The 23,440-nt window shown below is 36.9% G+C and overlaps 1 protein-coding gene across 2 annotated transcripts in view; it reads left to right on the top strand.

Moving 5' to 3' along the window:
- LOC101890798 (WD repeat and FYVE domain-containing protein 3) overlaps window positions 1–22,154 on the top strand; it is a 90,941-nt gene extending 68,787 nt beyond the window's left edge. Inside the window, exons 11-25 of one of the 2 annotated variants that reach the window (XM_059129913.1) lie at window positions 3,301–4,535; window positions 4,596–4,984; window positions 7,161–8,298; window positions 10,288–10,506; window positions 10,575–10,854; window positions 10,919–11,049; window positions 11,471–11,574; window positions 11,643–11,943; window positions 12,010–12,621; window positions 18,342–18,531; window positions 18,594–18,797; window positions 18,866–18,970; window positions 19,048–19,182; window positions 19,248–19,362; window positions 21,784–22,154. In XM_059129913.1, coding sequence (XP_058985896.1) covers window positions 3,301–4,535; window positions 4,596–4,984; window positions 7,161–8,298; window positions 10,288–10,506; window positions 10,575–10,854; window positions 10,919–11,049; window positions 11,471–11,574; window positions 11,643–11,943; window positions 12,010–12,621; window positions 18,342–18,531; window positions 18,594–18,797; window positions 18,866–18,970; window positions 19,048–19,182; window positions 19,248–19,362; window positions 21,784–21,949 — 5,324 coding nt within the window. In that variant the 3' untranslated portion in view covers window positions 21,950–22,154. Of the gene's footprint in view, window positions 1–3,300; window positions 4,536–4,595; window positions 4,985–7,160; window positions 8,299–10,287; window positions 10,507–10,574; window positions 10,855–10,918; window positions 11,050–11,470; window positions 11,575–11,642; window positions 11,944–12,009; window positions 12,622–18,341; window positions 18,532–18,593; window positions 18,798–18,862; window positions 18,971–19,047; window positions 19,183–19,247; window positions 19,363–21,783 lie in introns of both variants that reach the window. The other variant, XM_059129912.1, reaches the window with a different exon arrangement.
- The last annotated feature ends 1,286 nt before the right edge of the window (window positions 22,155–23,440 follow it).

Here is a 23,440-nt window from a genome sequence, read left to right as displayed (position 1 = left end):
GAGTTTTCCTAATGGAAAACCTATTCAGCCCGGACTGAATGGGAGATTTCCTAATGGAAAACCTATTCAGCCATGGTCCTTGAAAAAATTTTCTTTAAAAAATCAACGTATCTTCAACTGATGGTCCTTGAAAAAATATTCTTTAAAAAATCCAAGTATCTTCAACTGATGGTCCTTGAAAAAAATTTCTTTAAAAAATCCACGCATCTTCAACTGATGGTCCTTGAAAAAAATTTCTTTAAAAAATCCACTTATCTTCAACTGATGGTCCTTGAAAAAATATTCTTTAAACAATCCACGTATCTTCAACTGATGGTCCTTGAAAAAAATATTCTTTAAAAAATCCACGTATCTTCAACTGATGGTCCTTGAAAAAATATTCTTTAAAAAATCCACGTATCTTCAACTGATGGTCCTTGAAAAAAATATTCATTAAAAAATCCAAGTATCTTCAACTGATGGTCCTTGAAAAAATATTCTTTAAAAAATCCAAGTATCTTCAACTGATGGTCCTTGAAAAAAATATTCATTAAAAAATCCAAGTATCTTCAACTGATGGTCCTTGAAAAAATATTCTTTAAAAAATCCACGTATCTTCAACTGATGGTCCTTGAAAAAAATATTCATTAAAAAATCCAAGTATCTTCAACTGATGGTCCTTGAAAAAATATTCTTTAAAAAATCCAAGTATCTTCAACTGATGGTCCTTGAAAAAAATTTCTTTAAAAAATCCACGCATCTTCAACTGATGGTCCTTGAAAAAAATATTCATTAAAAAATCCAAGTGTCTTCAACTGATGGTCCTTGAAAAAATATTCTTTAAAAAATCCAAGTATCTTCAACTGATGGTCCTTGAAAAAATATTCTTTAAAAAATCAACGTATCTTCAACTGATGGTCCTTGAAAAAAATATTCTTTAAAAAATCCACGTATCTTCAACTGATGGTCCTTGAAAAAATTTTCTTTAAAAAATCCACGCATCTTCAACTGATGGTCCTTGAAAAAATTTTCTTTAAAAAATCCACGTATCATCAACTGATGGTCCTTGAAAAAAATTTCTTTAAAAAATCCACGTATCTTCAACTGATGGTCCTTGAAAAAATATTCTTTAAAAAATCCAAGTATCTTCAACTGATGGTCCTTGAAAAAAATATTCATTAAAAAATCCAAGTATCTTCAACTGATGGTCCTTGAAAAAATATTCTTTAAAAAATCCACGTATCTTCAACTGATGGTCCTTGAAAAAATATTCTTTAAAAAATCAACGTATCTTCAACTGATGGTCCTTGAAAAAAATATTCTTTAAAAAATCCACGTATCTTCAACTGATGGTCCTTGAAAAAATTTTCTTTAAAAAATCCACGCATCTTCAACTGATGGTCCTTGAAAAAATTTTCTTTAAAAAATCCACGTATCATCAACTGATGGTCCTTGAAAAAAATTTCTTTAAAAAATCCACGTATCTTCAACTGATGGTCCTTGAAAAAATATTCTTTAAAAAATCAACGTATCTTCAACTGATGGTCCTTAAAAAAATTTCTTTAAAAAATCCACGTAACTTCAACTGATGGTCCTTGGTCTTTTGGTCGTTGAAAAAATATTCTTTAAAAAATCCACGTTTCTTGGTATTTTGGTCGTTGAAAAAATATTCTTTAAAAAATCCACGTTTCTTGGTATTTTGGTCGTTGAAAAAATATTCTTTAAAAAATCCACGTTTCTTGGTCTTTTGGTCGTTGAAAAAATATTCTTTAAAAAATCCACGTTTCTTGGTCTTTTGGTCGTTGAAAAAATATTCTTTAAAAAATCCACGTTTCTTGGTCTTTTGGTCGTTGAAAAAATATTCTTTAAAAAATCCACGTTTCTTGGTCTTTTGGTCGTTGAAAAAATATTCTTTAAAAAATCCACGTTTCTTGGTCTTTTGGTCGTTGAAAAAATATTCTTTAAAAAATCCACGTTTCTTGGTCTTTTGGTCGTTGAAAAAATATTCTTTAAAAAATCCACGTTTCTTGGTCTTTTGGTCGTTGAAAAAATATTCTTTAAAAAATCCACGTTTCTTGGTCTTTTGGTCGTTGAAAAAATATTCTTTAAAAAATCCACGTTTCTTGGTCTTTTGGTCGTTGAAAAAATATTCTTTAAAAAATCCACGTTTCTTGGTCTTTTGGTCGTTGAAAAAATATTCTTTAAAAAATCCACGTTTCTTGGTCTTTTGGTCGTTGAAAAAATATTCTTTAAAAAATCCACGTTTCTTGGTCTTTTGGTCGTTGAAAAAATATTCTTTAAAAAATCCACGTTTCTTGGTCTTTTGGTCGTTGAAAAAATATTCATTAAAAAATCCAAGTATCTTCAACTGATGGTCCTTGAAAAAAATTTCTTTAAAAAATCCACGCATCTTCAACTGATGGTCCTTGAAAAAATATTCTTTAAAAAATCCACGTATCTTCAACTGATGGTCCTTGAAAAAATATTCTTTAAAAAATCCACGTATCTTCAACTGATGGTCCTTGAAAAAATATTCATTAAAAAATCCAAGTATCTTCAACTGATGGTCCTTGAAAAAATATTCTTTAAAAAATCCACGTATCTTCAACTGATGGTCCTTGAAAAAATATTTTTTAAAAAATCCACGTATCCTCAACTGATGGTCCTTGAAAAAAATATTCTTTAAAAAATCCACGTAACTTCAACTGATGGTCCTTGAAAAAATTTTCTTTAAAAAATCCACGAATCTTCAACTGATGGTCCTTGAAAAAATTTTCTTTAAAAAATCCACGTATCTTCAACTGATGGTCCTTGAAAAAATATTCTTTAAAAAATCAACGTATCTTCAACTGATGGTCCTTAAAAAATTTCTTTAAAAAATCCACGTAACTTCAACTGATGGTCCTTGGTCTTTTGGTCCTTGATAAAATATTCTTTAAAAAATCCACGTAACTTCAACTGATGGTCCTTGGTCTTTTGGTCCTTGATAAAATATTCTTTAAAAAATCCACGTTTCTTGGTCTTTGGGTCCTTGAAAAAATATTCTTTAAAAAATCCTATTCAGCCAGGCTGAATGGGAGTTTTCCCAATGGAAAACCTATTCAGCCAGCCTGAATGGGAGTTTTCCCAATGGAAAACCTATTCAGCCAGGCTGAATGGGAGTTTTCAGAATGGAAAACCTATTCAGCCATGCTGAATGGGAGTTTTCCTAAAGGACATCCTATTCAGCCAGGCTGTATGTAGCTCCTCCTATGGAGCTTTGCCTTGTTTTAAATTTCCTCCTTCCCTTAAGGGATTCTAATAACGTGTTTTCTTTTTTAGGTTTCCAAACCCTGGAATGGCTGATGCAGTACCATTTGGACGTTCCCGAACTGTATTTCCTCATTACCGCTCTGATAATGGGCCAACCTGTAAAACTTTTGGCCACAGAACACACCAAATTCGATCTGGACCGAGTCTGGTCATTCCTCTGGGGTGCCCCTGTATCGGCCAATACAAATGTACCCAAAATGAACATCTGTCCCGAAGGAGTGTGTGTACTCTTGGGCATGGTTAGGGCAATTGTCCATGGTGGTGAAATGGCTCCCTGGCTCAATAGCCACCCTGAGACAATCATACAGCTACTCTTCAGTCTCTATCAAAATCTAACCGATTTTATGCCAGTCATGATGTCTGGAGATGTCATATCCTCCTTGGTGGCCGTTTTGTTTCCCAATAGCAGTAAAGATGAAAATGTGGAATCTGAGCCGAACAGTGGCAACAGTTCACCCACCGAGGAGACGGGTGGTTTTATGTTAAGTCTCAATGCTGCAGCGCATAATCCAGCCAATCTAGTCAAGCTTACCAATCATCCGGTAAGGAAATGTATCATCGACTTCCTGAGGGTCATTGTGGTGGACTCGTTGAGCTTAAATATGCATGGCAAGACAACACCCGTCATAGATTTGGTATTGGATGCCTCGCCGGAGAATTCGGAAATGAATTTACAGGTTGAATACCAAACGGAAATCATTACAGCTTTAATGGATCATCTGCTGGCGGCAGACATTTTGGTGGGAGAACAGGCCGCCCTGTCCTTGGTACCCCTACTCCAAAGTCATACCCAACATGTGGCGCCAAATGTTTTCTATTTCACCGCTCGAGTGGTGGATAAAATGTGGCAGGGCTGTCTGACCCGCAATCCTCATGATATCTTTGATTTTATTATCAAATTAATTGCCCAAGCTAAGAGGAGAACCTCATCGTTGACGCTGGAGCAGTTACATCATTCCCTGAATCGTACCATTTTGTATTTATTATCACGGCCCACGGAGGCCATAACCGAGCAGATGAGCGTCTTGGAGGCTTTACATAAAATCATCACCCATCGTTTGTTGATTTTTGGAGCTGGCAATCATGAGCTGGAATTCATTGGTTGTCTCACCTATTGTCTGCTGCAATTGACATCGGATATGAAAATCATATTAGAGCCTTCGACGGCTCGCAACACCACATGGCATGTTAATCCTCAGGCTGATATTATTGAGCCCAAAGATGAGGATTTGAATCAATTGCAGGTAGGATGGATTTTCTCAAATGAATTCCAAAAGATTAAACCTCGTTTTTCTCTCCTTAAGGGTCGCAATTTAATTGTGGGTGCCGCCTTCCGTGTCTGGGAAGAGTTGTATGTGTGTAAAAAGCCAGCCATAGAAGAGGTCTTCAAAGTCAGCTTGTCGCCGCCACCGAACAATCAAAAGGCCCCGGATTTGCAAACCACACGTGAACAGGTCATGGAATTGGCCTCGAAATTATGGTTTAATTATGTCGATGCTGAACGTAAGGCTTCGTATCGTATCCCCTGGGAAATCCATAATCAGATACAATCAAAGATTCAGAAAGTAACTGGTGGCTTGACACGTCTGGCTAGTCGCACCAAGGTCAAGAAAGATGAAATGGTACGCGCCAAGTCGTCCATGACCCGCGAGTCGGCTTTCGAGTGTACCAACATACATGTGCAATTGATAAAGTGAGTATTTGGATAATACTTTTCAGGGATTTTTTGGAAAAAAAATATATTTTTTATACCCTCCGCCGTATGGCTAGAGAGGCTATATATTATTTGAAGCGGCCAAAACGTGCCTCATCGAAATAACGATTTTAGAGCCTAGGTCTCTTTGGAGCAAATCCGTTTCAGGACATTTGGAGTCGATCTAGCGATGTCCGTCCGTCGGGGGCGTAAATGGGCAATATCGGTCCACTGCATCAAGTACCTCCCCCACAAAGGGTCTAAATTTTGAATAATTATAACTCTCATAAAATGTGATGTAAGAGTCCGATTGTCTTCAAATCACACACATCTCAATATTTTTATTAACCCAAGGTCTGGTGTGAAGATGGAATATATCGGTCCACTCCTTCTGGTACCTCCCCCACAAAGGGTCAAAATTTTGAATATCCACGAAGCTCATAAAATGCGAAATTAACATCCGATTCGATTCAGATTTGGCACATCTTTATATTTTCATCAACACAAGATCTCTTACAAAGATGGTGGAGATCGGGCCATTTCTTCTGGTACCTCCCCCACAAAGGGTCAAAGTTCTGAATAAACAAAACGATTATAAAAATCCGAAATAAGCATCCGATTCTCTTTATATTTCGCACATCCCATTATTTCTATTAACCCAACATCTGCTGTGAAGATAGGATATATCGGACCATTTCTTCTGGTATCTCCCCCACAAAGGGTCAAAATTTTGAATAATCAAAACGCTTATAAAATCTGAAATAAGCATTCGATTCTCTTCATACTTCACCCATCCCATTATTTCTACTAACACAAGATCTACTGTGAAGATGGAATATATCGGCGCCCTCCTTCTGGTATCTCCCCCACAAAGGGTCAAAATTTTGAATATCCATGAAGCTCATAAAACCGCGAAATTAACATCCGATTCCATTCAGATTTGGCACATCTCAATATTTCCGTCAACACAAGATCTGTTGTAAAGATGGTGGAGATCGGAACATTCCTTCTGGTACCTCCCCCACAAAGGGTCAAAGTTTTGAATAAACAAAATGATTATAAAAATCCGAAATAAGCATCCGGTTCTCTTCATATTTTACACATCGTAATATTTTTATTAACCCAAGGTTTGGTGTACAGATCGGTTATATCGGCGCACTCCTTCTGGTACCTCCCCCGCAAACGCTCAAAATTTTGAATAACCATGAAGCTCATAAAACGCCGAATTATCATCCGATTCCATTCAGACTTGGTACATCTCAATATTTCCATCAAGACAAGATCTCTTACAAAGATGGTGGAGATCGGACCATTTCTTCTGGTACCTCCCCCACAAAGGGTCAAAGTTCTGAATAAACAAAACATTTCTTAAAATCCGAAATAAGCATTCGATTCTCTTCATATTTCACACATCTCATTATTTGTACCAACACAAGATCTACTGTGAAGCTGGAGTATATTGGTCCACTCCTTCTGGTACCTCCCCCACAAAGGGTCAAAATTTTTAATATCCATGAACCTCATAAAACCCCGAAATTAACATCCGATTCCTTTCAGCCTTGGCACTTCTCAATATTTCCATCAACACAAGCTCTGTTATAAAAATGGTAGAGATCGGACCATTCCTTCTGGTACCTCCCACACAAAGGGTCAAAGTTTTGAATAACCAAAACGCTTATTAAAATCCAAAATAAGCATCGGGTTTCCTTCATATTTCACACATCCCATTATTTCTACTAACCCAACACCTCTACTAATCCAACACCTGAGATCGGAATATTTCTTCTGGTACCTCCCCCACAAACGGTCAAAATTTTGAAAATCCATGAAGCTCATAAAGGACAAAATGAAGATCCGATTCCATTAAGTTTTGGCACTTCTCAATATTTCGATCATCACAAGATCTGTTATAAATATGGTAGAGATCGGACCATTCCTTCTGGTAGCTTCCCCACAAAGGGTCAAAGTTTTGAATAACCAAAACACTTATTAAAATCCGAAGTAAGCATCCGATGCTCTTCATATTTCACACATCCCATTATTTGTACTAACACAAGATCTGCTGTGAAGATGGGATATATCGGTCCACTCCTTCTGGTACCTCCCCCTCAAAGGGTCAACATTTTGAATAACCATGAAGCTTTCAATAACCTCCCTTCTTTGTTTCTCCTTCCAGGGACCTTTGGGAGTTACGCTGCAAACAGTACATACAAATGCTGCAACACACCCAGCGTTATGTCTACCAGGATTGGGTGCAATCGGAAACAGAATTAACCCGAGAACGTGGCCTCTGGGGTCCCGAGGGCTATTCTTCGCTTGACAAATGGATATTGGACACCACTGAAGGGCCACATCGTATGCGTAAGAAAACCATGCGCAATGATCTCTTCTATCTGCAGTATCCATATCGCCCAGAATTGGATATACCCGATAATCGTCAATTAAAATATAAAGTTGCCACCAGTTTTGATAGTAAAATCTACTACACCCATTGTCAGCAGCCACCAAGGATATTGTGTGAAACCGATTCGCTCACACAACAACAATCGCTAACACATCAACATTCCGTAGATGCCAATCAATTGCTGAAAGCTTCGGGACAAACCACCCATAGTCATCCCCAATTGCAGACATCCAAAAGTGAGCCGGGTGGTACAACGTCCACACCACCCCAGTCACCCAATGAACATCGCATTGCCCATGCCCATGCCCAGGAGTCGTTAGATGTCAATGCACCCGACGATGATGAGGAGGACGATGAAATGTCAAATATTGCCGATAATGAAACATTTTTACGGCTGCTGGAAGAGCAGGAAAAAATCTCTTTTATGTTTAGATGTGCACGCATCCAAGGTCTGGATACCTTTGAGGGTCTACTGTTGTTCGGCAAGGAACATTGTTACATCGTTGATGGTTTTACATTGCTCAAAAATCGTGAAATAAAAGATATCGACACCCTGCCACCGGGGGCCTATGAACCCATTATACCCAACTCGGGGGGTACAACAAGGCAGCACAAAGTTCGCCAGTGTTCTAAGTTTGCTTACGAGGAGATACGAGAGGTACACAAGCGACGTTATTTGTTACAACCCATTGCACTGGAGGTGTTCTCCGAAGATGGACGAAATTATTTGTTAAGTTTTCCGCGCAAGGTTCGAAATAAGGTTTATCAGCGTTTCATGGCCCATGCCACGGCCATCAATGACAATGCTCAGCAGTCGGTGGCGGGCCAAAAGAGGACGGCAAGTGTAGAACAGACATCGGGTATCTTCAGTAGTTTGATTGGTGAAACCTCGGTGACCCAGAGATGGGTGGTAAGTATTTGGATCTTCTTCTTTTTTTATACCCTCCTTCATAGTATTTGGGTATATTAAGTTTGTCATTCTTAAATATACATTTAGACCCCACAAAGTATATATATTCTTGATCCGCATAAAATTCTCTGTCGATTTAGCGATGTCCGTCCGTCTGTGGAAATCACTCTAGCTTCCGAACGAAATGAATTAGGTTGTTAAAATTTTACTCAAATCTATATTATGTCTGCAGGACTTTTGGTATTGCAAATGGGCCATGTAGGTCCACGTTTTGGTATAGCCCCCATGTAACGGCACCTCCCGATATTCGGTATTTTGATGATTTTAGCGACATTACTTACCGGAATTGTTTCAAATTTGGTATTTAAAGTTCGTAATGGATACTAGAGCTTATGACAGAAAATTGTCAGTGCAGGTCCACGTCTTCGTATAGCCCCCATATAACGATAACTCCCCATATTCGGTATTTTGATGATTTAAGCGACTCTATTCATCGGAATTGTTTCAAATTTGGCATTTGAAGTTCGTAATGGATACTACAGCCTGAGACAGAAAATTATCTGTATAGGTCCACGTCTTCGCATAGCCCCCATATAACGATACCTCCCGATATTCGGTATTTTGATGATTTTAGCGACATTATTCAACGGAATTGTATCAAATTTGGTATTTGAAGTTCGTAATGGATACCACAGCCTGTGACAGAAAATTGTCTTTGCAGATCCAAGCCTTCGTATAGCCCCCATATAGCGGTACCTTCCGATATTCGGTATATTGATTGTTTTAGCGACATTATTCACCGGAATTGTTTCATATTTGATATTTGAAGTTCCTAATAAATACTACAGCCTATAACAGAAAATTGTCTGTGCAGGTCCACGTCTTCGTATAGCCCCCATATAACAATACCTTCCGATATTAGGTATTTTAATGATTCTAGCGACATTATTCACCGGAATTGTTTCAAATTTGGTATTTGAAGTTCGTAATGGATGTTTCAGCCTAAGGCAGAAAATTGTTTGTGCAGGTCCACGCCGTTGTATAGCCCCCATATAACGGTACCTTCCGATATTCAGTATTTTGATGATTTTAGCTACATTTTTTGCCGGAATTGTTTCAAATTTGGTATTTGAAGTTCGCAATGGGTACTACAGCCTATGACAGAAAATTGTCTCTGCAGGTCCACGTCTTCTTATATCCCCCATATAACGGTACTTCCCGATATTCGGTAATTTCATGATTTTAGCGACATTATTTACCGGAATTGTTTTAAATTTGGTATTTGAAGTTCGTAATAGATACTACAGCCTATGGCAGAAAATTGTCTGTGCAGGTCCACGCCTTCGTATAGCCCCCTTATAATGGTACCTCCCTATATTCGGTATTTTGATGATTTTTGTGACATTATTCAACGGAATCATTTCAAATTCGGTATTTGAAGTTCGTAACGGATACTACAACCTATGACAGAAAATTGTCTGTGCAGGTCCACGTCTTCGTATTGCCCCCATATAACGGCACCTCCCGAGATTCGGTATTTTGATGATTTTAGCGACATTATTCACTGGAATTGTTTCAAATTGGGAATTTGAAGTTCGTAATGGATATTACAGCCTATGACAGAAAATTGTCTGTGCAAACCCACGTCTTCGTATAGGCCCCATATAACGGTACCTTCCGATATTCGGTATTTTAATGATTTTAGCGACATTATTCACCGGAATTGTTTCAAATTTGGTATTTGAAGCTCGTAATGGACACTACAGGCTATTAGAGAAAATTGTTTGTGCAGGTCCACGTCTTCGAATGGCCCCTGCGGTATTTTTAGGATTTTAACAGAATTGTTAACTAATTTTATTTACTTATTTTTTTTTTTTGAAAATTTCCAAATTAATTCCGAATTGTGGAGGCTATTCAAAGTTCGGCCCGGCCGAACTTATATTTTTTTTTCCTTTTTTCCTGATAAATTAATCACGTTCTCTTTTGCAGCGCGGTGAAATTTCCAACTTCCAATATCTAATGCATTTAAATACCCTCGCTGGGCGCTCCTACAATGATCTCATGCAGTATCCCGTTTTCCCCTGGATATTGGCCGATTATGATTCCGAAGAGTTGGATTTCAATAATCCCAAAACATTCCGAGATTTTTCCAAGCCCATGGGTGCCCAGTCGGAGGAGAGACTGGAACAGTTTCAGAAAAGATTTAAGGTAAAATCAACTCAAACCTCTTCAACAATCAAAATATTTAAAAAAATCCAATTTTTTTTTATTTCCAGGAATGGGATGATCCCCATGGTGAAACACCACCCTATCACTATGGCACCCACTACTCATCGGCCATGATTGTTTGCTCATATCTGGTGCGCTTGGAACCGTTTACCCAGCACTTTTTGCGCCTGCAAGGTGGCCACTTTGATTTGGCCGATCGCATGTTCCACAGCCTTAAAGAGGCCTGGCTCTCGGCCTCCAAATTCAATATGGCCGATGTGAAAGAGCTAATACCCGAGTTTTTCTACCTCCCAGAATTCATAACCAATTCGAATAACTTTGATTTGGGTAAGTAAATGGCAGAGTAATGAAAGGAATCAATTGAAAATAATATTCTATTGTCCCCTTTAAGGTACCAAACAAAATGGCGAAACCTTGAACGATGTCATCCTGCCGCCCTGGGCCAAACAGGATCCAAGAGAATTCATAAGATTACATCGCAATGCCTTGGAATGTGATTATGTTAGCCAGAATTTACATTTGGTAAGGAGATTTTAAAGAGTATATGCAAACTTCTATTGACAAACAACCACAGGAATCTACTAGTTCCGAAAAGAAGTTTCCGGGAAAAGTTTGTAGAAAAAGTATTTTGCAGACTTCTGAAATCGGGGACTTGGAGGCCTGAAAATTTGAACTGATTTAAATGAGTCTATGTTGCCTTTAATTTTCTAATGGTAGACGACATAAAATATATTTTTCTGGACGACAGTAAATGAGAACTTCAAAGATAACTGAAATACGGTATTTTTGAACCCGGAGGAAGGTGGTTTCTAGGGATCCTTATAAAGGACTTGTAGAACAATAAAATTAGATTTTTGGAGACCTGATATAGAGTCAATTTGAAACATCAGACCATCAGAGAAATGCTGTCATTTATGTATTAATCGAATTATTTTCCTTTCAGTGGATCGATTTGATATTTGGCCACAAGCAACAAGGCCCCGCCGCTGTGGAAGCCACAAATGTTTTCCATCATTTGTTCTATGAAGGAAATGTCGATATTTACAAGTAAGTTGCCCTAAAAATGACCCTAAATGTCTCTCAATTAATCCTATTCTCTATTCTCCCGAATCTAGCATTGATGACCCTCTGAAGAAAAACGCCACAATTGGTTTCATTAACAACTTTGGACAAATACCCAAGCAGCTGTTTAAGAAACCCCATCCCGCCAAGAAAATGTCTGGCTCGCGGCATTCGACGCTAATAGATCCGAGCGCCTTGATACAGGGCAATACAACTGTGCTACAATCCGATCGTTTGTTCTTCCATAATTTGGATAATTTGAAACCGAGCCTGCAACCCATCAAGGAGCTAAAAGGTCCCGTGGGTCAGATATTGCAACCAGATAAGACTGTTTTTGCTGTGGAACAAAATAAGGTAAGGAAATACAAAATTCGATAAATTCGAGATTTTAATAAATTACTCTCTTTTCCCCCTTCCTAGGTGATGATGCCCCCATCATATACCAAATACATTGCCTGGGGCTTTGCCGATCACTCGCTGCGCATTGGCCTCTATGACACAGATCGTGCTTCATTTGTTTCCGAGGCGGCGGCACAAAATTCCGGTGAAATTTTGGCCTGTGCCTGTCCCAATTCAAAAATGATCATTACCGCCGGCACAAGTTCGGTCATTACGATTTGGAAATTCGATGCAAATCGTAAAAGTTTAACGGTGAAACATTCGCTACATGGCCATACGGATGCCGTTACATGTTTGGCAGCCAGTGCAGCATATAATGTCATTGTGTCGGGTTCAAGAGATGGTACGGCAATTGTTTGGGATATGACACGTTTCACATTTGTACGCCAATTGCCCGGCCATGTGGGTGTTGTGGCAGCAGTGGCCATAAATGAATTGACTGGTGATATTGCCACATGTTCGGCAACGTGGTTACATGTGTGGTCCATCAATGGTGATCCTTTGGCAACGGTGAATACATGCGTGGGCAGTGCCGATCGTATGCAGCAAATATTGTGTGTGGCCTTTTCACAAATCCGAGAATGGGATCCACAGAATGTGGTCATAACTGGCTCCACGGATGGCGTTGTGAGGGTGAGTTGGGAAAGGGAGACTAGTTGGGAAACTGAAAATTAATCTTTGTCGACGACTCGAACGAAGCAACACAAAGGCGGTTTAAAGGAATGAAAAATAAGTGTTTATAGATGATTTAGAAGTTGGTCTTCTTGGGAGATTCAAATCAGATAATTCAGACTAAATCGGATACCTAATTTAGGGACATCTTAAAGGCATCCCATTGACTAAGAAGAACCACATTTTTGATTTGGAAAGGGGTCTTTACAGGCGATTTAAAGGAAATCCTTTTTGGGATACTGGAATGGAGCCACCGAGGACACACAAGGATTATTAATCGAAAAATGACGATTCAAACGACGTCTTGTAAGTCGTCTTTGAATGAAAACTATTCCTTTTTGGTGATTGAAAAGTGTTCTGCTTGGACGATTAAAATCAGATAATTCAGACTAAAGCGGATACTTAATGGGACTTTTTAAAAGCGTCTAAGAGGAATACCATAGACGATGGGAAAAATATTTTTTTGTAACTGGAAAAGGGGCCTTTACGGGGTCTTATGGGGGATCCTTTTTAGGTTACTCGAAAGGAGCCTGTAGGAGTGATAAGTGTCTTTAGGAGTATCAATCAGGAATCTTTATAGACGACTATTCAAAGGAAGTTTACAAAGATGGCAGTACCAAATGAAAAAGAAGTCCTTAGAGGTGACTGAAATATGGTCTTCATGGAAGATTGAAATCCAATAATTCGGATTAAATCGGCTTCCTAATGCGGCTTTTAGAGGCGGGTTAAAGGGATGCCATGGAGGATTGAAGAAATATTATTTTCTGATTGGAAAGGTGTCCTTTGAGGCGATTTATAGAAAATCCTTTTTGGTGCCTTAAGGAGTATTAATCAGAAATCTTGATAGACGAAATAAAGGAAGTTTATAAAGGCGATATAAACAAATGAAAAATAAGTCCTTAGAGGTGACTGAAATATGGTCTTCGAGGTAATATAATAATTCGGATTAAATCGGGTTCGTAATGCGTTTTTTTAAAGGCATCTTAAAGGGATTCCATAGACGATGGAAGAAATATTATTTTCTGACTGGAAAAGAGATCTTTAGAGGCGACTTACAGAAAATCCTTTTTGAGGTTCAAGAGGTCAAGAGGGTAGGGAGTCATTAGGAGGATTAATCAGAAATATTTATAGACAACGATTAAAAGGAAGTCTATATCAACGACTAAAGAGAAGGGAAAGGAGTCCTTAACGGCAATTAACAGATGGTCTTCATGGGAGTTTAAAATCAGATAATTGAGATAAAGTCTGTTACTTATTGTGACTTTTTAGAGGAGTCTTAAGGGATCCCATAGATGAGAGAATAAAGATTATTTTGTGATTGAAAAGGGGTCTCTACAGACGACATATGAGTAATCCGTTTTGGGCTTCTCGAAAGGAAACCTTAAGGGCTGATGACCTGTTTTTAGGGGATTAATCAGGAATCTTTATACGACGATTCAAAGTATGTCTCTAAAGACAACTTCAACGGATGAAAAGGAGTCATTGTACGTGACTGAAAAATTAAATATATGGGAGATTGAAAACAAATAGTTCAGAATAAATCGTCTACTTAATGGGACGTTGTAGAGAAGTCTTAAAGGTATCCCATAGACGACGGAAAAAACATTTTTTTGTAGTTGGAAATCAGTCTTTACTGGGGATTTATAGGACATTATTTTGGGGCTACATGAATGGAGTCCAGTATAGATTTAAAGGAAGTTTATAAAGGCAATATAAACAAATGAAAAATAAGTCCTTATAGGTGGTTGAAAGATGGTCTTCATAGGAGATTGAAATACGATGATTCGGTTCCTAATGGGACTTTTTAGAATTGTTTTAAAGGTATCCCACGGACGATTAAAGAAATATTATTTTCTGATGGAAAAAGAGGTCTTTAGAGGCGACTTATTGAAAATCATTTTTGGGCTACTAGAATGGAGTCCAAGAGGTCTGGTGAGGTGGCTTAAGAGGTCTAATCAGAAATCTTGATAGACGACGAAATAAAGGAAGTTTATAAAGGCGATATAAACAAATGAAAAATAAGTCCTTAGAGGTGACTGAAATATGGTCTTCTTTGGACATTGAAATCCGATATTTCGTACTAAATCGGGTTCCTAATGCGTCCTTTTACAGGCCTCTTAAAGGGATGCCATAGACGATCGAAGAAATATTATTTTCTGATTGGAAAGGAGTCTTTTGAGGCAACTTATAGGAAATCCTTTTTGAGATTCAAGAGGTCTGGTAGGGAGTCATTAGGAGAATTAATCAGAAATATTTATATACGACGATTAAAAGGAAGCCTATAGCAACGCCTATAAAGATGGGAAAGGAGTCCTTAACGGCAATTAACAGATGGTCTTCATGGGAGTTTAAAATCAGATAATTGAGATAAAGTCTGTTACTTATTGTGACTTTTTAGAGGAGTCTTAAAGGGATCCCATAGATGAGAGAATAAACATTATTTTGTGATTGAAAAGGGGTCTCTACTTCTAAGAAATTCGTTTTGGGTTTCTCGAAGGGAAACCTTAAGGGCTGGTGATGTGTCTTTAGGGGATTAATCAGGAATCTTTATACGACGATTCAAAATATGTCTATAAAGACAACTTCAACGGATGAAAAGGAGTCCTTGTACGTGACTGAAAAATTAAATATATGGGAGATTGAAAACAAATAGTTCGGAATAAATCGTCTACTTAATGGGACGTTGTAGAGAAGTCTTAAAGGTATCCCATAGACGACGGAAAAACATTTTTTTGTAGTTGGAAATCAGTCTTTACTGGGGATTTATAGGACATTATTTTGGGGCTACAGGAATGGAGTCCAGTATAGATTTAAAGGAAGTTTTTAAAGGCAATATAAACAAATGAAAAATAAGTCCTTATAGGTGGTTGAAAGATAGTCTTCATAGGAGATTGAAATACGATGATTCGGTTCCTAATGGGGCTTTTTAGAATTGTTTTAAAGGTATCCCACGGACGATCAAAGAAATATTATTTTCTGATGGAAAAAGAGGTCTTTAGAGGCGACTTATTGAAAATCTTTTTGGGGTTCAAGCAGTCTGGTAGGGTGTCATTAGGAGAATTAATCAGAAATATTTATATACGACGATTAAAAGGAAGCCTATAGCAACGCCTAAAAAGAAGGGAAAGGAGTCCTTAAAGGCAATTAACAGATGGTCTTTATGGGAGTAAAAAATCAGATAATTGAGATAAAATCGGCAAGTTTTCAGAAGAATGTTAAGGGTATCCCTTATATGAGAAAAGAAACATTATTTTGTGATTGGAAAGGTTTCTCCACAAACGACCTACGAGAAATCCGTTTTGGGCTTCACGAAAGGAGACCTTAAGGGCTGGTGACCTGTCTTTAGAGGGTCAATAAGGAATCTTTATGCGACGGGTTTTTAAAGGCGTCTTAAAGGGATGCCATAGACGATGAAAGATTGAAAAGGAGTCTTTAGAGGCGACTTACAGGAAATCCTTTTTGGGGTTCAAGAGGTCTGGTAGGGTGCTATTGGGAGGATTAATCAGAAATCTTTATAGACGACGATTTTAAGGAAGCCTATAACAGCGACTCAAATAGGAATGGAGTCCTTAAGGGAAAGGAGTCTTTAAAGTCAATTAACAGATCGTCTTCACGGCAGTCTAAAATCAAATAATTCATACTAAATCGGCTACTTCTTTGAGCTTTTTAGAGTAGTCTTAAAGAGATCCCATAGATGAGAGAATAAACATTATTTTGTGTTTCGAAAGGGGTCTTTACAGACGACTTATGAGAAAGTAAGCTACTCAAAAGGAACCCTTATAGGCTGAAAAGCTGTCTTTAGGGGATTAAGCAGAGATCTATCAACGACGATTGAAAGAAAGCCCATGAAGGCGACTTAAACGAACGAAAAAGAAGATTATTTGAGAGATTTGAAATGAGGTCCTCTTGAGAGATTAGAATTACAGAAGGCAGGCTAAATCGACCACTTAATGAGAATTTTTCGAAACGTCTTAAAGAGATCCCATAGACGATGGAAGAAACATTACTTTTGTGATTGAACAGACAACTTATAGATCATCATTTTTGAGCTACTCAAAAGGAGCCCTTAAGGACTGATAAGGTGTCTTCAACAAATGAAATAGAGTCCTTATAGATGATTGAAATATGGTCTTCATGGGAGATCAGATAACTTGGACTAAATTGGCTATTTAATACGACTTTTTAAAAGATCTCATAGACAACGGGAATACCATTTTTGGCTACTCAAAAGGAGCTTTTTATGATTGATAAGCTGTTCTTAATGGGATTAACCAGGAATCATTATTTTATCATTATTTTGTGATCGGAAAATGGTCTTTATAGGAAATCCTTTTGGGTACTCAAAAGAATCCTCAAAGGACTGGTAACCTTACTTTCAGAATTTTTTATAGACGACTTATAGGGAATATTTTTGAGATACTAGAAAGGAAACCTTAAGGGCTATTGGCAGGTAATTTTATAGGTGATTCGTAAGAAGTCTTATATCCCAAATAATAAGGAGTCTATATAGGCAATTGGCAGAGAGTCCTTATAAATGACTACTATAGACTTTTTATAGACGACTTATGAGGTCCAATGATAAGGAGTCATTATGTGCAGATGGTAAGGACTCTTTATGGGAGAGTGGCAAGGCAAGTCTGTATAGACTGGTAAAAAATCTGGTTAGACGACAACTGGAAAAGAGGCTGTAGAGACGACTGGGAAGGAGTCTGTATAGACTGGTAAAAAATCTGGTTAGACGACTGGAAAAGAGACTGTAGAGACGACTGGGAAGGAGTCTGATATAACAACTGGAAAGGCCTGGTAAAAAGCCTGCAAGGAGTCTGTATAGACGACGGGAAAGGAGTCTGTATAAACGACTGGAAAGGAGTCTGTGAAGACGGCTGGTAAGGAGTCTGTGTAGACGGCTGGAAAGGAGTCTGTATAGACGACTGGAAGAAGTCTTTATAGACGAGTGTAGAGGAGTCTGCATATACGACTGGAAAGGAGTCTGTATAGACGACTGGAAAGGAGTCTGTTAGACGACTAGAAAGGAGTCTCTATAGACGACTGGAAAGGAGTCTCTATAGACGACTGGTAAGGAGTCTCTATAGACGACTGGTAAGGAGTCTCTATAGACGACTGGTAAGGAGTCTCTATAGACGACTGGTAAGGAGTCTATAGACGACTGGTAAGGAGTCTCTATAGACGACTAGAAAGGAATCTCTATAGACGACTAGAAAGGAATCTCTATAGACGACTGGAAAAGAGTCTGTAAGGAGTCTGTATAGAAAAAAAGACTGGAAAAGAGACTGTATAGACTTTATATTTTATGGATGACTGGTAAGGTTTGTTTATAGACGACAGGAAATTAACTGAACCTTAGAATTCATTTTTGACAATTAGTTAGCAGGACTTTGCATGTATATTGCCAGGATAATAAAAAGTAAAGGATTCTTTATGGACATTTAAAAAAAATTTTCGAATATCGTCAGAGATTAATATTTAAGGTCACAGGGACGTCCCTAGGCCTTATATATTTTTAAAAGGTTGGAGAACTGAAGTCTTTATAAAATTCTAAAAAAGAAAAAAAATTCAAATAGTTCTTATACCCTTTAGAGCCGATTGATATACCCAAGGGCATTTTTTACATTTTCCAATCTTATTCTAATGCCGAATTTTTTTCTATTTTTTTTTTTTAGATGTGGTCCCTCGAATATGTTCAAGTACCAATTGAACGTAAACTAAAACGGTATGCCGAAGTGAAATCCCAAGAAAATCCCGACACTGCATCGCACAAAGAAGACGAGACGGCTGTGGCGGGTGGAGAAACCTCAAAGAAAATGGAACTATTTAAACAAATGCAAAGCATATCTTCACATGATGATAATGGTAAGACAAATTTCTCTACTAACGTTATAACCTTATTAAAATCATAGAATTGCCCTTTACAGAAATCCATAAATCTGCTTCGGAAAGCAGCATATCAGAGGCATCACAACACTCAAACAACTCAACACAATCGGATAAGCCAATGAAGGAATGTGAAATACCCGTAACATCGGAACGACGGAAATCTTCATTTTCGGGTGCGAAATCTCTGCACGAAATTAAGTCATCAACGGTGGAGGGTTCGGGGGGTAATAAGGGAATTGAAGGTAGCTTTTTGATAAATATTTGATATTTTAAAAATATTAAATTATTGTTTGTTCTTTGCATCCAGAAGAAGAACGCAGCACAATAAGGCCCAGTAAATCCGATACCAGCCTCACAGACGGATTTGTCATGATCGACAATGATAAACATCGTGGTGATCATTGTCTCAAGAAAGGTAGGGGTATTTTGGAGATTTTGTTAATCAAAGATTCCAAAATTTTAATTTTTTATATTTGTTCTTTACTCCTTTAGGCTTTAAATGGCAACGTCAATTAATGTTCCGTTCAAAACTAACAATGCACACGGCCTATGATCGCAAAGATAATGCCGAACCGGCCAGTATTACTGCCCTGACAGTATCCAAGGATCATAAAATATTATATGTTGGTAAGTAGTTTTCATAAATTATTTTGTGGATTTCCAATTTTTAATACATTTTGAAATATTTCCAGGTGATGCCCGTGGTCGCATCTATTCATGGTGTGTTACGGAGCAACCCGGCCGTGGTGTGGCCGATCATTGGCTAAAGGATGAGGGAGCCGATCAGTGTGTTAAATGTCATGTTAAGTGAGTATTTCATAAAATTTAGCACTAAAAGAGGCGGAAGTATGATTTTATAGACGACGGAACAAACAAAACAGTCACGAAGCATTTGAAGGCACATTTTTTGGAAGAGCTATAGGAAAATCTTTAGGATGCTGAGTGGAGTCTTTATGGAGGAGCTGAAGGCAGTCGTAATAAACACTTAAAAAGAGATTTTATGTGCGAGTTGGAGGGAGTAATTATAAACCAGCTGAAGGGAATCGGTAAAGTCGAATTGGAGGGAGTCTATATCGGAGAGATGAATGAAGTCTTTAGAGACGACGGAAGTATTTTTAGATGAGCTGGAGGGTGTCTTTATAGATGGACTGGACCGAGTTTTTTAGACGGGCTGTATCGAGTATTTATAGACGGGCTAGAGGGAATTTTTTAAGATAGACTGAAGGGAGTCTTTTTAGATAAACGCGAGGGAGTTTTTATCGATAGACTGGAGAGATTTTTTAAATGGACTTGAGAGATTCTTTATAGACGAAGCGGAAGGAGTCTTTATAGATGAACTGGAGGGAGTCTTAATATACGGAGTTTTTATGGCGGTATGGGGGAGTCTTTATTGACGGACTGGAGAGGGTCTTTTTAGATAGGCTTAAGGGAGTCTTTTTAGACGGACTGGATGATGTCCTTATCAAGAGTTGATGGGAGTCTTTTTAGATGGACTGAATGAAAACCTTATCGACGAGTTAAAGGGGGTCTTCATAGCAAGTCTGGAGGAAGTGTTTTTAGATGGACTGGAAGTAGTCTTTAAAGACGGATAGGAGAGATATTCTAAGATGGACTTGAGGGATTCTTTATAGACGAAGTGGAAGGAATCTCTGTAGATGAACTGGAGGGAGTCTTAATAGACGCACTGCAGAAAGTTTTTATGGCGGTCGGGAGGAATCTTGGTAGACGGACTGTAGGAATTCTTTATGGGTGAGTTAAAGGAAATGTTTATAGATGGACTGGAGGGAGACTTTATAGATGACCGGAGGGAGACTTTGTAGATGACCGGAGGGATACTTTTTAGATGGACTGTAGGTAGTTTTTATAGACAGTCTGGAGGGGGTCTTTATAGACGGACTGTAGGCAGTATTTTTAGACGGACTTGAGGTAGTTTTTCGGGGAGTAAAAGGGAGTCTTTACAGAAGGACTGGAGGGAATCTTTATAGACGGACTGAGGGGAGTCTTGATTAACGGACTTGAGGGAGTTTTTATAGACGGACTGGAAGGCCCTTTTATAGACGGACTTGAGGGAGTTTTAATCTGTGAGTTAAAGGGAGAGTTTATAGATGGACTGGAGAGAGTCTTTTAAGATAGACTGGAGGAGACTTTGTAGACGGGCTGGTGGTAGTCTTTATAGACGGACTGGAGTGAGTCTTTATAGACAGAGTGGAGGGGGTCTTTATAGACGGATTGGCGAAAGTCTTTATAGGCAGACAGAAGGGAGTCTTTACAGTCGGACTGGAAGGAGTATTTACAGACGGTCCAGAGGAAGTCTTTATAGACGGAGTAGATGGACTAGAAGGAGTCTTTATAGACGTACTGGAGGAAGTCTTTATAGGCGGACTTGAAGGAATCTTTATAGACAGACTGAAGGAAGTATTTATAGATGGACTAGAAGGAGTCTTAATGGACGGACTGGAGGGATTCTTTATAGATGGACAGAAGGTAGTCTTTATAGACGGACTGGAGGGAATCTTTTTCGGTGAGTTAAAGGGAGTTTTTTTAGACGGACTTAAGGGAGTCTTTTTGGATGGACTGGAGGTAGTCTTAATTGACAAATTAGAGGGAGTCTTTATAGACCGACTGGAAGGTGCTTTTTTAGACAGATAGAAGGGAGTTTTTATAGATGGACTGGAGGAAGTTTTTATAGGCGAGTTAAAACGAGTGTTTGTAGACGGACTGCAGGGAGTCTTTTTAGATGGAGTATCGGGGAATTAAAGGGAGTATTTATAGAAGAGCGAAAGTGAGTCTTTTTAGACTAAGTGGGTATATTTTCACAAGATGAAGCGGGTCTCTATAGACAAGCTCAAGGAAGTATTTATAGGTCAGTTGAAGGAGGAACTTGTTGTAGAGGAATTCCATTAAGATATTTTTAATTGAGTTTTTAAAACCCAGTAGATAATAAAAGTAGATCCAACAATTGAAGACTCGTGTATCGTCGTTATGAAAGATTAGATAGCAAAATAACCTAAATAAAGAGGACAAGTTTGTGTAAAATATTTCTTTGACATTTTTTCAGAAAAATTGATAGAAGAAATTAGGAAATATTTTGGATTTTTTATTTATTTAATTATTTTCTTCTTGTACAGTGTTACTAAAGAGTCTTTAAGCAACATTCAAATATGAAATGAAACGGACTTCCTTCCATGATCCCATTAATTAATTTCTGTTTCACTTTCCCCTTTACAGATTCACCCTATACGAACGCAAACATCACTGTCGCAACTGTGGCCAGGTGTTCTGTAACAAATGCAGTCGTTTCGAATCGGAAATATCGAGATTGAGAATATTGAAACCGGTGCGAGTGTGTCAGACATGTTATGCCCAGCTGAGAGCGACATCTGTTGACAATTAATAATTATAAGAAATTTAAAGAAGAAAACAATAAAATTAATATTATATATATTTTAGAAGAAAGAAAACAAAAATAACTATTCAAAGACACACACACCCATACATTCTCACATACATTTATGCATAACACACACACATACATGCGAAATTATTATATTTAAAAAGAAGACACTGAAAAAAGAGTAAATGTACCTTTTACAAAATAATATGTTGATAAAAAAAAACGAGAGAGAAGAAAAATAATAGTAATTATTAAAAAAATAAAAGAAAAAGAAATAAAATAGAAAAAAGAAACATAAAAAAGAAAAATACATTATACCAAAAAAAAACTTAAGATTATGAATGCAGAAACATACACACATATACATATATATTTAAAAATAATATTAATAATAGAAAAAAGAGAAAAAATTGTAATGATAATAATAACTAGGTTTAAGTATAGACAAAAGGAAAATAGAGAATAGAGAATGTGAAAAAAGAAAACAATAATAACAAAAACAATAATATTTATAAAAATATAAATAATAATAATAATGATGTAATAATAATGATAATTATAATAAAAATAATAATTATAATAACAATAATAATAATAATAATAATAACAATAATAATAATTATAATTATAAAAATATAAATAATAATAATATAATAATAATGATAATATTATTAATAATAATAATGATAATAATGATAATAATAATAATAATAATAATAATAATAATAATAATAATAATAATAATAATAATAATAATAATAATAACAATAATAATAATAACAATAATAATTATAATTATAAAAATATAAATAATAATAATAATAATAATAATAATAATAATAATAATAATAATAATAATAATAATAATAATAATAATAATAATAATAATAATAATAATAATAATAATAATAATAATAATAATAATAATAATAATAATAATAATAATAATAATAATAATAATAATAATAATAATAATAATAATAAAAATAACAATAATAATAAGAATTGTTATTATTATTATTATTATTATTATTATTATTATTATTATTATTATTATTATAGCTTATAATAATTATACAGGGTGAGATAAAAAAACAGCAACAAAGTCAAACGCCATAATTTTTATTTTTTTTTTAAATTTTGTTGAATGAAACAAAAACTGTCGGAAATAGCATCAACTTTTAGAATTAGTTTAGATTTGTTCGAATTGGTCACCTTTGGCAAGATTTATGTTGTTGCTCTGCGCTATTTTGGCCCATTTCCGGTGAAGCGACTGTTTGAGGTGATCGACATTTTGGTATTTTTTAGTGCCAACCTTACTTTCCAATATACTTCAGACACAATAGTCCAACGGATTGGTATCCGGAGATTTTGATGGCCATTGTGCGCTGGAGATGATGCGAGGAACCTCATTTTGTAACCATTCTTGGTGGCTCGTGCTGAGTCCTTTGGAATGTCCAAGGTCTGCGGCCAAAATATTTGCGTGCCTAA

The sequence above is a fragment of the Musca domestica genome, unplaced genomic scaffold (assembly GCF_030504385.1).
Source record: "Musca domestica strain aabys unplaced genomic scaffold, Musca_domestica.polishedcontigs.V.1.1 7, whole genome shotgun sequence".
Classification (NCBI taxonomy): Eukaryota; Metazoa; Arthropoda; class Insecta; order Diptera; family Muscidae; genus Musca; species Musca domestica.
This window is presented reverse-complemented; position numbering and strand designations above follow the sequence as displayed.